The sequence below is a fragment of the Callospermophilus lateralis genome, chromosome 3 (assembly GCF_048772815.1).
Source record: "Callospermophilus lateralis isolate mCalLat2 chromosome 3, mCalLat2.hap1, whole genome shotgun sequence".
Classification (NCBI taxonomy): Eukaryota; Metazoa; Chordata; class Mammalia; order Rodentia; family Sciuridae; genus Callospermophilus; species Callospermophilus lateralis.
In genome coordinates, this window is record NC_135307.1 from 193741019 (window position 1) to 193757480 (window position 16462).

Sequence of the window (16462 nt, forward strand, 5' to 3'; positions counted from 1 at the left end):
TGACTCAAAGCCCTTCCGGATGTGGTGGGCCTTGAGGTCAGGCCGGGCAGGGGTGACTGCCCACAAATGTCAAAAAAAGCCCAAAATACCTTCAGCTCTTTCCTTTCCCAAGTCCCCAGTCCCCAAATCCATAGACCTTCTGGAAACAACCAAGTAGTTCTTAACCAATCAGCTCCCTGGTGGTTCTGTGGAACCCGGGCCAGTGCTAGTGGGTTCCCTTCGGACCAGCACAGTGCCTTGACTCCCTGTGTGAAGGGACCCAGTGAGGGTGGCCGAGGGGGCATCACAGAGGCCTGCATGAGAAAGTCTGAGCAGCCCGGAGCTCACTCAGGCAGAGCTACCAGCCCAGGTGGGAGGGAGCAGGGCATGAGCATTTATCTACTGCTTACTGGATACTCCACACATTATCTCCCTGGGTCCTCAAACAATCCTAAGAAGTAGGTAATAGATTCTCTTTACTATAACAGAGGACGCACAAGTTCAGAAAGGGACTCTGTCTTGCCCAAGGCCACACAGCACAGTAACTGGCACCGCTGGCATTTGAGTTCCTGTCTGCTGCGTACAGCCCAGGGCCCCTGCAGTTCATGGAGCGCTCCCTGCTCCTGCAGCTGGACAGCTGGACAGCAGGCCTGACTGCTGCCCACTGCAGAGGTTGCAAGTCGGCGGTCCTCATGCTGCCTTTGGCCCTGGCACCATGATGGATCAGCACCATCCATGCCTCATTTTTGTGGGGCTTTAACACTTGGCTGGGGCCGAGGAGCAGCTGCCTTTCCCAAAGGAGCCCACACTGCCACAGTTCACTGTTCCCTGGGACCTGCTTTGTGCGTGAGCTTCCCTCCCAGCCCTGAGGCACCGGCGGCTGCCTTGGAGATTTTTGTGCCTGCTTCCTGCGATGTGGAGGCTCCAGGCTTTCAGGGCCGCATGGCCAGGCGAGTTTAGCCACACTCAGCTATGAGACCGTGAGAGGTCACGTCCCTTATCGGGAGGCAGGACGCTCCTCTTTAGATCTAAGCAAGTGGCCCAGGGAACGTGTCCTTTTAAGGGCAAACGACAGGCAGCCTGGGATGCCATCTAGCTGTGTCCATCCTGACATGGTGGGGTGCAGAGATGCTGGGGGAGATGTCTCTATTCCCGGTGGGACTGGCTTTCAGAACAGCCTGAAAGTGACAGTAGCATAAAGTACATGCGGGTGATCGACATTTATTGAGTACCTTCTGTTTGTAATGCCGGGTATACAGCAAGGTGGTCACAGGTCTGAATTATTCCCTCCAAGGCAGTAGGACAGTGGACAGGAGCAGTGAACAGTCACAGACCTCTGTGACCAGCAGGGATCCCACTGTCTCCAGTGGATTCCTCTGCCCCCCCGCCAAGAGTTAGGGACCAGGCTCCCTTGGGGCAATAACAAGGGACACAAGGGACAGGGGAGAAAGGGGAAGCGGAGCTGAGTTCTTCGTCTCCCACTACCGTGAATGAGCTGGTTTCTCTGAACCTCGGTTTCTTCCTCTGTAGAATGGGCCAAAGCCTACCTTCCTGCTAGTGGGATTGCAGATATTTCTTGGGAAACATCTTGCTCTCCTCCCACACTTTCCACTGGCCCTCTCTATGGGAAAGGGTGAGGCAGCTCACCCAACCCCCAGGAGGTGGGCCCAGGCAGGCGGGACAGGCAGCCAGGAGGGCTTAAAGGGTAGAAAAGCAGAAGCGCAGGGTTCCCCCCATGGCCACTCCACCTGCCACCGCCGCCAGAGACTGACTGCCATTTAGGGACCATGAGGGGCCTCTGTGGAGCTGCTGAGCACCTCGTCAGGACTGGGTAGGTCTGGGGACTTTGGACAGTGAGGGCCACAGGTGAGAAAAGGTCAGCAATCTGTTGTGAGGAGCATAAGCCCTCAAGGTCTTCCATTCCCTGGCTGCGTGACCTTGGGTCCATCCTCCCCCTCTCTGAGCCTCAGTTTCCCCATCTGTGAAGTGGGAATGATTATGGTGTCTATGAAACTGTGGTGAGCGTTGAGTAAGGAAATGTACACATAGGGCTTGGCTCAAGGGTGCACTTGGTAAATGTCACCTGGTGTCCTTGTCATTTGTAATTCCCAGCATGGAACTTGGCTCCCAGGGTGACCTCGTACTGGTTTTTATGATTATATGATCAGCTAGTATTTCATCAGCTGCCCTGTTCCAAACACTAGTTAGACGGTAGAAGGGGCGTTTAGTCCCACATCCAAATGCCTTCAAGAGCCAGATGAGACTGTGCTGGGCAGGGCCCCTCAGTCCTGTACCTTGAAGGGTGGGGCACAGCCTGTAAGGGTGCATCCCTGTCAAAGGGGGCCGTGGATCCTCAGCTCTGGCCACCTGCTGCAAAGGCAAGAGCCCTGACCCAGATGCTCTCATTTCTCAAGAGAAGCTAGAAATCCCAATTTCAATGTGAAACTTCCTGTATCCAGATGACGGCAGTTCTCACACACCCACGGCATGGACCAAAACAAAGCAAATTTGCACACTGGATTCAGCCCTTGGAACCCCAGGATGTGGCCTTTGGTCCAGTGCCCCAGGCCTTACGCGTCACAGTGTGTTCAAGTCCCCCAACCCTGTTTCCTAAGGGAGCAGTCAGAGTGCAGGACCTTCTCATGCTCTGCTCCTTCTGTTCGGGACACCCAGCCTCCTTTCCCCACCCAGCCCTAGCTTAAATATCACCTCTTCCAGGAAGCCCTCCTGACTCTCTCAGGTAAACATGACCCTCCACCTTCTCCACCCCAGTGCAGACCCAGGCTGACCATTCCCGAGAGTCCTTTTATGGTGGACTTAGGCTGTAATGTCCTGTTCATATCTCCCCAATTTAACTGTGAACTTGTCCTGTGTGTGGCCCATGACCTAATTCACCTCGGTGCCCAACACAGGGACAATTATGTCTTACCTTTTCTTTACCTTCAAGCATTCATTACCTCCTCCAGCATCCTGCCCTCACTGCTGGCCTTGATTCCTGCTGATCTGAGCAAACAGGAGCCATCCTGCCACGCTCCATGAAGATTTATGAGTACCATATCTTTATGAACACGCATCAGGCACTATTCCAGGCCCTCGGAATGTATCAGTGACCCAAAGATACAAAGTCCCTGCCCTGGAGGTGTTGACCCGCTAATGACAGATAATAGCTCAGGTGGTGCTTATGATGTGACCAGAATGACCCTAGGAGGCACACTCTACAGATGAGAAAACTGAGGCCCAGGGGTTAAGGAACAAGGCCACACAGCTGTGGGCAGTGGAGCAGGGGTTTGGATCGGGACAGACCAGAGGCGATCCCTCCGTCCTTGCTCTGCGTGTTTCAGGTGACGGTCTCCACCGGTGTGCACACCTTGTCCATTTCCGTCATTACCCGTTTCCTGCCTGCCACAGCTAACGGCCCACCTTCCTTGCCCCTGGATGATAAAGGCCAGGGCCCCCGGACGATGAGCTCAGGGAAACAGCTTCGGTCTCCGTCCCTGCCCCTCCCACTCCTGATCCTTCTCCCTTTGTCTGGGCTTCCTGCTCCCTGACTCCTTTCAGGCCAGTTGTCCTCCCTAGGCTCCGGGCTCCGGGCAGCCGGGCAGGCGCCCCCCACCGGCAGGAGGACTGGGCTCTTCGCCCACCACTCCAGCGAGACCCAGCCTGGGGAGAGCTGTGATTGGTTCAGCGTTGTCACGTGGGTGGGAGTGGTTAGCTCCGATTGGCCCATCTGGAAAGTTGGCCTGCCTCTGGAGCAAAAGGGTGGCGTCCCGCTAGCAGGCCTTGGCATTGAGGGGCAGGGACCGTGACAGGCCCACCCGCCCCCTGATGGAGCGTCCTCCCATTTCCTTGTGTGCAGGTGGAGGTTCTGGCAGTTGGGGATCCGCCAGGCCCTTAACCCACTGCAGGCTGCCTGGGATGCCTTCTCCCAGCCTGTCCCAGCCAGCTGTGGCCAGCTGCTGACCCAGCTCCTCCTCTGTGCTTGCCTAGCTGTTGCTGCCGCAGAACTGGTTTGTCATTGGCTGGTTTCCTCGTGGCTTTATCCTTCAGGACCCTCGGGCATCATAGCCACTGTGTGTGGACTCCTGGTCTTCCTGGGCCTGGGCCTGGTACCCCCGGTCCGCTGCCTGGTCGCGCTCAGTGTGCCCACCCTGGGCACGGAACAGGGACGCCGGCTGCTCCTGTCCTACAGTACTGCCACCCTGGCCGTTGCCGTGGTGCCAAACGTCTTGGCCAACATGGGTGCAGCTGAACAGGTGCTCAGGTGCGTCACCGAGGGCTCCCTGGACAGTCTGCTCAACACCACTCACCAGCTGCGCAATGCGTCCACAGCACTGGGCCCCACCAGCCGATCGGGCAACCGGGGCCTGACATTTGAGAGCCAGGGAAATGGCTCTGCCTTCCGGCTTCACATGCTCAGGGTCACTCAGGGGGTCCTGGAGGACTTCTCTGCGTTGGAGTCCCTGGCCCGGGCAGCAGCCCTGGGGACTCAGCGGGTGGTCACGGGGATGTTCATGCTGGGCCTCCTGGTGGAATCTGCCTGGTACCTCCACCGCTACCTGACTGACCTGCGGTTTGACAACGTCTATGAGACACCACAGCTGACCCGGCAACTGGCCCAGGCCCAGGCCACCCACCTAGTGGCTCCTCCACCCCTGTGGCTGCTCCGAATAGCCCGGCCCAAGCTGTCCCGGGAGGAGCTGCCGCACTGTCTCCTGAGGCTGGGGCTTCTCTCCCTGCTCCTGGTGGCCACAGCTGTGGCAGTGGCCACAGACCACATGGCCTTCCTGCTGGCACAGGCGGCAGTGGATTGGGCTCAGAAGTTGCCAGTTGTGCCCGTCACGCTTATGGTTAAGTATGATGTAAGTGCTGGGAGGGGAGATGACCTAGTCCGTTCCTGGAGGGAAGGGGCAGCCTCACTGACCCCTGGACTTGCAAAGCTGGGCGCAGTGACACACACCTGTAATGCTACTCAGGAAGATGAGGCAGGAGGTTCGAAAGTTCAAGGCCAGCCTCAGCAACTTAGCAAAACCTGTCTCAAAATAAAAAGGCTGGGGTGCAGCTCAGTTGTAGAGCATCCCTGCGTTCAGTCCCAGTACTGGAAACAACAACAAAAAACCACCTGACAGGCAATTGCATTTACTTGCCTGCAAAACATAGGCCTTGGATAAGCCATGTGGCTTAGGCATCAGCAAATGAGCCCATTTGATCCCCACACAAGGCCTAAGAAGTGGTTCTATTTTCACCTCCTGTTGTAGGTGCAGATGCCAAGACCCAGAACCCTGAAAATCTCTTGCCCTGCAGGAGTATCCAAACACTCTAGCCTCGTTTCCTGCATTTGAGTCACATGCTACACAAAAGAGGTTTAATAAACAGTAGCTGTTACTAATAGCTCACGCCTGGATAGGAATGGCCTAGACCATCAGTCAGTCAGCTGTGACTCTCAGAGCAAATCCAGCTGGCTTCCTGATTTTGTAAATCGAGTTTTATTGGAACATAGCCTCCCATCTGTTGTGTATTATCCATGGTTGCTCTGCAAAGGCCGCGTGGTCGAGGAGAGGCAGGACAGACCACAGAGCCCACAAAGCCAGCGGTTACTATTTTAAATTTCCCATCTCCTTACTGTTGGTTGTATTTACTTTCGGATCACGATTTGTGGTTTCCAATCTTTTCTTTGTATTTATTTATATTTGTTTGTTTATTTGTACTAGGGATTGAACCCAGGGTGCTTTACCACTGAGCCATATGTTAGCCCTTTCTATTTTTATTTATTTATTTATTTTTGAGACAGGGTCTTGCTAAGTTGCTTAGGGCCTCACTAATCTCCTGAGGCTGACTTTAAACTTGCGATCCTTCTGCCTCAGCCTGCCTAGACACTGGGATTACAGGCATGTGCCCCCATGCTGAGTTTGTATTTTTTTTTTTAATAGTGAGATCACACATAAAAGCCTATTGCATAAAAAACACCCGAATGTCAGACCCTGAGCTAATAATATTAAGAGCTTATATTTATCAAATACTTATTATATATTATAAAATCATTTTTTGAATTGCAAGAAATCAGTTTAGGTGATTATGACGTAAGTTGTCTTTTTTTAATGAAATAAACTAGAAAATTATGAGAGTACATTGCAGGTGATAAGGCTATGTATTATTTCGTGAAACTTTTCATCAATTATAATATAATCTGTGCTTGGAAGATGCTGTAAAATGCATTTCCTACCACAGGTCACAGGAAAGAAATGTGTCAGGGAATGGTCTAAGAGTGTTCCCTGATTGACGTAGACTTCATTTATCATATCCAAGATGCTATCAATTCCAAGTCACACTCTTGTTTGATATATCAATAAGAGAGGAAATGCTATCCATGAAACCTGACTCAATGCTTTATTTTCACTTAGACTTCCAATTATACTCATGTAAAAGTAATTTACTTTTATTTAACAACAATTTATCTCACCACATCTCCTCTCATGGACACATAAAAGAAAAACAGAAAGTGGTTGGTTAATTTTCCTAAGATGTCCTTCCACCCAAGCCCAAACCTGAATGACGCTGGCCAAGTCACAAGGATCCCAGGCTTCTGGCCAACATCTCGGTGTCTTCAGGAGCACTGTTGACCAAGCTTGGGCCGTGTCTCTGCGACTGTTGATGCTGGTGCCTCTGACCCTCTGGGGAGCATCTGGGCCCAGCCCTCCTCCTGGCTTTGGCCGCCTCGTCTCTGCCAGGGCTTTGGGAGCTCCTTCTGCCCTCGTTGAGCGCTTCGGGGTGTGGCAGGCCCTCACACGGGTTCGTGACTCAGCCTTACTTAGCACAAGCCTCCTTTCCGTGGGTTGTCACTTGGCAAGAAAACATAGGCTAAAGTTCATCCCTCAACATGAATACTTGCTTCACTAATATATTTGTGGCTTGCTGCTCGGGACTTCGTTTCAGTGGACATAACCACTCACTTCTTCTTTTAATTAATATTTTTAATTTTTTTATTTGTTCTGGCATAAAAGTCCATTTTTTTCTTCTAACTTGAAGCAAAATGAAAACATTTTCACGATCCCCTAAAAATACAGCAGTGTGAGACCCCACACCCTGCCTGGCAAGCTACTGAGATGTTCTCCCTGAGGGGAGACCCAGAGCCCACTAAGCAGCCTGCCTCCAAGCCCGGGGCTGGCCTTCGCTGCCCGCCGCTCCTCCTGCCTCTGACACACCTGTGGACACGGGAGGGTCTGAGGCTTCTGAGCAGGGTATTGGGACCACCCTTCTTGGCTGGGACTGCCCCCGAGTAGGCCACATGTGAACCCACCCAGTGGCTTTGGGTTCCCCATCTCTTAAATGAGGCTCCTGTTGGCCTCCACCTCATAGAATCACTCACATTTGAGGGGACAGTACATCAGAATAGTCACTAGGGGCTTAGCGGAGGGTAAATGACCTTGAGCATTAATTGGCCTTCTCTAAAGCATTCTGTTAAAAGGTCGTCGTCATCATCATCATCGTCATCATCATCTTGGTGACACCTGCAAGATGCTTTTTAATTGGCAAAAGCGTCAACTGCCTGCCAGCCCCAGTTACCTCTGGCCTCCCAGGGAGCGGGCGTCATCTCCGCACCCATTTTGCAGATGAGGGCAGGGAACTTGGGCTGTGGTCCCCAGGCCTCGCAGGGCGGGCGGGCAGTGCCAGAGCCCGCGGTTGACTGCCCCTTCTCTCCTTTCAAGGCGGCTTACACCGTCCTGGACTTCGTCCCCTTCCTCCTCAACCGGCCCCCTGCCCAGAGCCCCTTCCTCTCCGCCCGCCACTGCTTCCAGTGGGACCTGCGCTTCACCTCCGCGGGCTGCCGGCTGCTGCCCGCCCAGCGCCCCCAGGACGCCGCCGCGCTGGCCTCCGCGAGCCTGCAGCTGCTGGCCGGCTCCACGGTGCTGCTGGAGACCTACGCCCGGCGCCTGCGGCACGCCATCGCCGGCGCCTTCTTCCCGGCGCAGGAGGCGAGGAGAACCCGGCACCTGCGCGCCCGGCTCCAGAGGAGGTACGACCGGCACCAGGGCCAGCGGCTGCCCCCGGGGCCTCCTCCCTCTCCCGATCTCCCGGACCGCACAGAGGCGCGGGGCAGAGGGGCAGGAGGCCGCGGGTAGCGCGGACTTGAGCGGCTCCCTGGCCCTCGGGCTGCCTCCCTGGGTGACCTGGGCTGGACACCTACCTCTTTGAGCCTCAGTTTCCACATCTATAATGACAATTGTTGTGAGATATTGAGCGTGAAAGGCAACTAGCCAAGGGCTGTGCACCGGTCAGACAGGGAAGCAGGAGGGGCCATTCCAGCCTTGGGGTGGTCCGGGGCCTCTCGCGCCCCCCCTGCTCCACCTGTCGGAGGGAGGCTTTGCATCAGGAATTGAGCCAAATGCTCCAGGGACGACTTATTTATGAGCCTCTGACCCCTCTGGACTTATTTATAGTAACCTAATATTTTGTTTTTATAAATGAATGTGTTTATTAAATCTTAGATTAAATGTTATTCCTCTGCTTCCCCAGGAGCCTGCCAGCAGGATTGCCAGGTTCAATGAATAAAAACACAGGAGGCCCGATTCCATCTGAATTTCATATAAACGACACACTTGTTCAGTATGAACCCCAGGTTTGTCCCTGACCCCTGGGTCAGCCACATGTAACCCACCGTGTGACCTTGAGCTTCCCACTGTACGTACACACACACACACACACACACTATAGCACTTTAGATGATATTCTTGATTGGCTTTTATGTGAGTATTAGAACCGGGCGACATCAAATTCTAGAATAAGTGCTTTGAGGGGTTGAAAAAAAGAGGTTGGTTTAAAAGACAGAAATGGGCTGAAAGAGAAAGAAGAAAGAACAAAAAGCAGATCAGCCCATACATCCTACGTAACTATCAGAAAACACCTGAGTTGACTTTTTCCCCCAAAAAAGGGATATGAAAAAATAAAGCAGGCATTGGCAGTCTCTTCCTCGTCACCCACATACCTGCTTGCCAGGTCTATTTCTAGGCCTTTCTTTGAGCAGAATCTGAGTTATGAGTAATGAAGAAATACGCAACTCTAAGTCGATCTGATTTTAAAAACAGGAATGTGGGCCAATTGGAATGCCCAAAGTTTAATTATAGGTAAAAGAAATGGATGTAGCTATCTTAAGCCAGGGAGGATTTAATACAGGAAATTGGGTTCTTATGGAGCTGGAGGAGGGGACCCCCGATCTGACTCACCAGGAGCTCACCTCTTCTATCCTCAGAAGGTAAGAAATTAGGAAGTCACTGCTCAGAGGGTGGGCCCTGGGTGTACTCTCCTGGCTGACACAACATGCAGGAGACACCAGAACCATGCTGAATGCGTGAGGTCTGTCCTGGCAAAACACGAAAACCCCAGGACTCCACAGAATCCCTGCCTGGGCCCGGAGCTCCCTGTCACACAGCCCACCAGCACCTTTGGCTGCCGCTGTGTCACATGCCTCTGGGGTTCATGCCCTGGACACACTCGCTGTGAGTGACGCTCCCCAGTTGACATGCAGGACGCCAAACCTAGTAGCCTGGCTCTCAGGACTCAGGTCACCGGCAGAAATAGGAGCAGCCGAAATTAGGCCTCTGCTTCCTTCCGGTTTCCATGTGTAACATGGTTGCATCGAATTGGTGGAAACTGAGTTACACTGGAACCCTGGCTGTAAGGGGATTGGGATGTACTTTTAATCTTCCAATCCAAATAGTTGGGGAAGGTCTACTAAAATATTGATTTTGAAACATTTTTGATCACCACTCAAAATACTTTTTCTTTTGCAAACCCCTCCATGTGAAATAAGTTTAATTAAAGATGTTTGTTTTTTTTTCTTAATTTAAATTTTTATGGGTGTATTATAATCATACACAGTAGTAGGATGTACTGTTCCCTATTTGGACGGGCACTTAACAGTTTGTCCGATCTCTTTTTCATCTGTGCAAGGTATTCCGTTTCCTCTTATCAACCTCGTCCTTCCTGTGCTATTCCATTTCATCATGTTGTTCTAGTCCCTTCTCTTATCCTACTTAAGAAGGTCACTGGTAAAGACTCACCAAATTCGAAGCCCTGGTGAGCAGGAGGGTGGACTGTGCGTTGAGCTGGCCCTTGAGCTTGGTCTTTGGACATGAGGGACAGCAGCCCAGAGACAGCAGAGAAAGGCCCGGTGCTCAATGCAGAGACCCAGAGATGGGGAAGAGGAGTTTAAATGCTGTTTTTTTAAACCTTAGGATTTTCTTGAGAAACTCCAGTATAAATAAAATGGCCTTCCCTTTGGCTGTGTTGTTGCCCAATGAACCCAATAGGGGCCCAGCTGACACTGCCCACGTGTGCTCCCAGGGGAGGGACACGGGTCAGGCTTCTTCTGGGAACTTTGCATTCAGGCCTCTTTACGGTAGCTGACCTCCAAAGCACATCTAGGAGGTCGGGTCTGAGGAGGCTGGAGAAGAGAAACTCTGCAACCGGCCCCTGGCACCCCACACCCCCAGCTCTGGGGTATTTTTAGGCCGTGAGTCACCACCTGTGGGGAGCTGAGCCACACTCCATCCACTCCTCCTCCCACTCCCAAGGTTACTGAGCCCCTGTCACAGGGCCTCATCGGCCTCCCACGCCTCCAAGCCCCCACCAAGGCTTCCTTTCCACATGGCTGCCCTGTTGTTGTCTAGGTGGTGACTCAGCCACACGTATTGCACAGACAATATATCAATCCTCCTTACAAAAATCAGAGCATTGCAGATAATAATAGTTAGCCTCTGTCCGTGCTTAGGAGTGCTGGGAATGTACTAGAAAATGCTTAAAAACTGATTCTAAAAGGAAACAAAGAAAGAGAAAGAAAGAAAGAAAGAAAGAAAGAAAGAAAGAAAGAAAGAAAGAAAGAAAGAAAGAAAGAAAGAAAGAAAGAAAGAAAGCCCTCATTTGTAGTATTCGCTGAATCCCATTGTATAAATGCACCACCGCCTCCACCCCGCCAGGGGACTTCGAACCACCCACAAATATTCCTGAACTGGAGTGAGGAAGAGAGGCCCAACATGTCCAAAGCTCTACTGAAACCTGTGTGCGCAAAAGTGTCTGAGTTGCTTGGTATTATTATCATTCTTCTTTTGAAGGTGAAGAAGTTGAGATTCAACGAGATTAAGTACTTTGCCCAATGTCACACGGCTAATAAGCTGCAGACAGGCTTTAAACCCAAGTAATCTGTCAGAATCCATGGTGTTAACTGGCCTTTCAAATAAAGAGAAAGCCCCTTTAAGCCTTCTTTATCTCCCCAGATGGAGCCCTATCACCTGTTGCCTGGGAATCTTTCAGATATTATTTGTTGAGTCTTAAGTGACACGATACTTATACATGTTGTTCTACAACTTATCTTTTCACTGAAAAATAGGTCGTAGCCTTTTTCGCATTCTGTTTCATTATTGAAGAGCATGAATATGTCGTTAGTTATTTGGAAGCTATTGGCTGGTGGATGGAGAGGTGTGTCCAGGTTTTGCTCTTGTATACAATGTTGCAATGGACATCTTTGCAAATGCCTCCTGGATCCCATCAGGAGCTCCCCTTACAACACTTGTGAGAAAGTTCAGGGCTGGGGCTGGGGATGTGGCTCAAGCGGTAGCGCGCTCGCCTGGCGTGTGTGCAGCCTGGGTTCGATCCTCAGCACCACATACCAACAAAGATGTTGTGTCCGCCAAAAACTAAAAAATAAATATTAAAAAATTCAAAAAAAAAAAGAAAGAAAGAAAGTACAGGGCTGCTTCCCAGGCTTCAGATGGCAGGTGCCTGTGAGCTGGTGTGGCAGACAGACATCTAAGTTGGCCATAGTCGGCCCACCTCGTGGAACTCATACCCTGCCCTGTTGAATGTGAGCAGACCTCGTCCTGGTTCTGGCTAATCAAATATGACAGAAGCGGTGGTATGTCACTTCTGGGTCTAGGGTAAATAAAATCAGAAGGTCTATCACACTCTCCTGTGCTTTCTTCATGGCTTGCATGCCCCTCCAGGTGGAGGGACGTGGGACCTGCCTGTCATCTGTATACCACCTACCTACCCAGCACCTCACACGTTCGGAGATTGTAATCTCCGAACCCTACAATTTGGTGGAGGCGTCCTTGTGTCGGCATGATGGATTGTTAACTCCATCTCTGGCCCCTCTCTCCTCCCTGGAGGGCGGATGGGACTGAATGTACCAAGCTCCTGACCAGGGCTTGCCCATCTGATGACACCACCCATTGCCCAGGAAAATCCACAGGATCTGAGAGCTGCGTCAGGAACCGAGGTCTAAGACCCAACATAAGAACAAAAGATTCTCCCAGCACCGTGTTCTACAAGGGTCTCGAAGCTGTAAGTCAGGAACTGGGGGCAGAGACATATAGATCTTTTAATTTCACACACTGGACGAATATGTCTTCCTCCTAGGGACTTCCAGTCTGTGCTGTGCTTGGGACAGAAAGAAAATGCCTTCAGGTACAGGTCACCTAGAAGAGCTGACAGTAGGAGCCCCACAGCCTGCATGGGAACTGGGAGCCCCAAGTTGAGGTGGGTGGGGATCCCAAGCAGCTCCCCCCCCCCAAGTGTACTGGGAAGACTGTAAGATCGGGAGCAGGAAGTCTGTGTTCACGTCCAGTCCCCACTTAGGAGTCACATGACAATGGACAACTCACTGCCTCCCAGAGCCTCATGCTCCTTCCCTCCCACCCGTGTGAAGAGCAGCTCCCGGCCGCACACGCGTGGCTTCCACGACCACTGGTTCATTCCTCAGCAGGGACTTACCGAGGGTCCCTGTGCACCAGGCCCTGAGCTAGGGTCCGTGACACACACGCTCCTCCAGGGCCACCTTCTAGAAGAGAACGGGCTGCAGAGGCATCAGAAGATAAACCAGGTGGCTGCGTCTAGAGGGTGGGGGGTGCCACCAGGGGCCAAGCACAGCCTCAGGCCGGGGAAGGAGCAGCGAAGCCCTGTCTGAGGAGAGGTGGGGACGTCGTGTGGATGGGGCCTGAAGGATGAGCAGCCCTGCAGAGAAGGAGGAGGACCCTTCCAGGCAGAAGACTCAGAGCACCAGGCACCAGGCCCAGGACAGGCTGAAGAGAGGAAGGGGAAGCCCTGTCTCCTCAGGAGCCCCCCAGACCACCTGCTGGGCCTCAGGCCGAGGAAGGCCAAGGCTGACCCTGACCCCAGCCTGCCGCCGACAGTCTCGCACTTGGTTTCAGCATCTTCCCTCTCTCTGGCCTAGAGACAGAGAACGCGGGCTGGACCCGCTGTGTGGGGCCACCTGCTTCCCCTTCCTTGCCAGTAGCCCTCTGAGGTAGCCAAAGTCCTTACTGCGCCCATTTTATAGATGAGAAACCTGTAGTTCCGAGAGGGTGATGTGATCACCCAGAGTCACAGTGGTAAAATCAACTTTTCTGCTGCCTAAGGAAGACTCCCAGGCTCCCAGAGAAGTAAGCTGGCTCAGGGGCCCTCATTTTCCTTGTCTGAAATGGGGCGCTAGCCCTGGGGTCCCCCAGTTGGAGACCTTGAGGTGGCCAAAGACTGGGAAACACAGCAGCGTGGGGCGCCCTCTGCTGGCTGCCGCCGGACCATCCCCGGGCTTGCTTCCCACGGCTGGGCAGGGCCAGGTCTCCGCCCCTTTTTCCCACTTGCACTTGGTAGGGGGACACATGGGTAAGGACTGAGGAAGGGAGTGCTGTGGTCACTGGTTCAGCGGCCCCCACCCTGCCTCAGAAGTCCTGGAAGGTGAGCCATGAGGTAGTTATGGGAGATGGAGATCCATCTCAGCTCAGCTTAAGTAGCTCCTGCACCCAGACAAGGCTAATGTCCTTAACAATGCAAAGTATATAATTAAAACCTGTGTCTACTGTCACGGACCCGAGCCTGCACATCCTGCAGGGAAGCAACACGTTGAGGCTGCTCCTTCCCCTGTGTCCCAGCTGGTTTGGTCAACAGCACAGGAGGCCGTCTCTGACCCCAACACAGCGCAGTGGAAGGACATGCATTATGGAATCAGTTGTGTTAAGATACACAGAGCTCTCAGCTCTGCCACTTTTTAGCTTTGTGGCTTTCATGTCACCTTATGAGTCCTACTGTCTCATCTATAAAATAGGGATTAAGAAGATGCTTTTCTAGTGGACATTTGTCTGTCTGGCAAATTTCCCCACGCCATTCAGCATTTTTGCAGATAAACAGGTACTGCTGTTCCACCTCTACCCATTTCATGTCACCTGGTGCCCAGTCTCAGCACCTTGCCGTCTCTTGTACATGGGTCTCACTAGTTCTAGTTCCCCAGATGCCAAGACGAGGGCAACACCAGCCAGGAGCCCAGAGCACAGAATTTAAGGGGGCACCACTCTCACACCCTGGGACTCTGGACTCTCACTCTCGGGGTGGAGAAGTGCATCCCACAGGGAGTGGTGCCCCATTAAACTTTGCACCGTGGGCCCTCCCTTATCTTCTCCTAAGCCTAGCACTGGTTCCTGTTTCCTTGGTTTCAGTGACCAGTCTAACCCACGACAGCCCAGTTAGAGATCTTTCCTGAGAAAATAGGTAGGTTTTAGGACAAAAAATTAATTTCTTTCTCCCTAGTTTGCAAGCCAATAAGGTGGTAACCCCAGAACTTTTGTGCTCTCTTCATGTACAGAAAGCTTGCCAGAAGAGAGAACAAGGCAGACAGGGAGGACAGAGGGAGTCCTGTCCACACATCTGGGTTCCTGGGTCCAGCCTGCCCAGGCCAGCACTGTTCCCATCCCTCCTGGTTCTATGAGCTGATTTGTTTTGTCTCATCTAATCTGGGTTGTGTTTCTGTCACTCACCACCAGAGAATCCTGACGAACGAAACCTAAGTCAAGAATGGCGGGAGATCAAATCAGGTGGTGCGAGCACAGCAGGGCGAAACGTGTTTTCCCAACGCACCCACATTTCCCTGCGGAGGTACTTGGGTCTTGTTTCCCGAAGGCTTCCTGCCGCGGTCCAGCTGCAGCAGAATAACCGGGGGGTGACGAACAACTTGTGTACCTTGATGCAGCAGGAATAGGAGCCGTTTATTGTAGAATAAGAGCGGTATTTATACATTTTACACAGCTTATCTAATTAGCATAAAATAGATACAGCAGTCAACCAACAAGGAATCTCCACACTTAATGGCTCGCTTTTGTTACTTCACAAATTACTCCCTTTGGCATTTTGCCAGGCGCCATCCAGACTTGTGTACAGACTCTAACATTTCTCTGGCAAAATACCAGGTGCCAATCTGACTTGTTTATAGACCTTAACAGCTTCCTGCCAGTGTGACTGGGGCTGGGGGGTGAAATCTACAAGGGCTACCCTGACAGGCAGGAAGGGGAGGGGGGGCCTGTGAAGCCCTGGGAGAAGCACGGGAAGGGGAAGGAGTGAGACCCAAGGACCAAGCCCTGAGGGAGACGCTGTCTGGATCCTTGCAAAGAGAATGTTCAGCCCCATTACTCGGCCCAAGGGTAGCCGGTGATGGTGGAGGTCCTAAGAGGAAACGCCCGTGTACGGGGGAGAACTCACACGTGGTCCACACAGATGGTTCCCTGCCCCCAGCCCACATTCTTAGTGGCTTCCCACTGTGGAAGTGGGACATTCCTGCTTCCCCTGGCCCCGCTTCCTGTGCAAGTAGGCTTGGGTGTGTGGTCCGGTCCTGGTGACGGGACCCGACAGGAAGCCTTCTGGACAGACTGCCTGCCTCCCTGATAGCTAACATCCCAAAGGGACTGCCCTGGATGTCTTCAAACACGATTTCAAGTGCATCTGAGGCTTGGTGCTCGACAGCTGTCTTGAAGTCACGAGAGGATTTGTTTGGAGGAAAAATTAAAGAAGCCAAGGATGGAGGAGGGGCAGGACGGGAGAATCGGAGCTTCTGATCTCGTCATTTAACTGTGGGCTCAACCAGCCCCGCTGTGGCCCTACCAGAGTCCTTGTTCAGCTGGGAACATAGGACATCCCCCTTTTAAAAAATGAATTTTAAAAATTGAGAATAGCTTTGGATCTTCCAAAGATTATTAAAATAGTAGAGAGCTCCTCTGCACCCCAATCCACTTTCCCCGTCAGGGCTCTCTTATTCTAATATGGTACGGTTGCTATAAGGAGAATTAATGCTTACTATTTTAAAACATTAACACTTTGTTCAGATTCCTTTGATTTTGATCTGCAATCCTTTTGATGTACCAGGATCCCACCCAGAGTGCCACATGACATTTCGCTGTCCTGTCCTTAGGTTCCTAGGGCCGTGACATTTTCTCAGACTTTCCTTGTCTTTGATCATCGAGGCAGTTTTGAGGTGAGTTGCTCAGGTAGACTCTCCCTCCGTGGAGACCCGTCTGATGTTTTCCTTGTGATTAGATGAGACTTTTTTCTTGCCCAGGAAAACCACAGAGGTGCACTGCCCCTCTCATCGCATCATTTTGAAGACACGCACTGTCCTCAATTACCTAGCTGAGACAGTGGTTGTCGGAACTTTTTGATGCTGCAAAAGAGA

The 16462-nt window shown here is 52.2% G+C and overlaps 1 protein-coding gene across 1 annotated transcript; it reads left to right on the plus strand.

Annotated features, from left to right (window-relative positions):
- Window positions 1–1766: 1766 nt before the first annotated feature.
- On the plus strand, window positions 1767–8096 carry Ocstamp (osteoclast stimulatory transmembrane protein). Its single transcript, XM_076849495.2, has 3 exons — window positions 1767–1810; window positions 3836–4838; window positions 7683–8096. Exons 1-3 carry the CDS (start codon window positions 1767–1769, stop codon window positions 8094–8096), a joined length of 1461 nt encoding a protein of 486 aa, XP_076705610.2.
- The last annotated feature ends 8366 nt before the right edge of the window (window positions 8097–16462 follow it).

What these genes read in the sequence shown, in the direction of transcription:
- Ocstamp (XM_076849495.2), top strand. Translation starts at nt 1,767, where the DNA reads ATGAGGGGCCTCTGTGGAGCTGCTGAGCACCTCGTCAGGACTGG. An exon ending in GAGCACCTCGTCAGGACTGG is followed by an intron (nt 1,811 to 3,835) that starts GTAGGTCTGGGG and finishes CCTTGTGTGCAG; the next exon opens with GTGGAGGTTCTGGCAGTTGG. An exon ending in CGCTTATGGTTAAGTATGAT is followed by an intron (nt 4,839 to 7,682) that starts GTAAGTGCTGGG and finishes TCTCCTTTCAAG; the next exon opens with GCGGCTTACACCGTCCTGGA.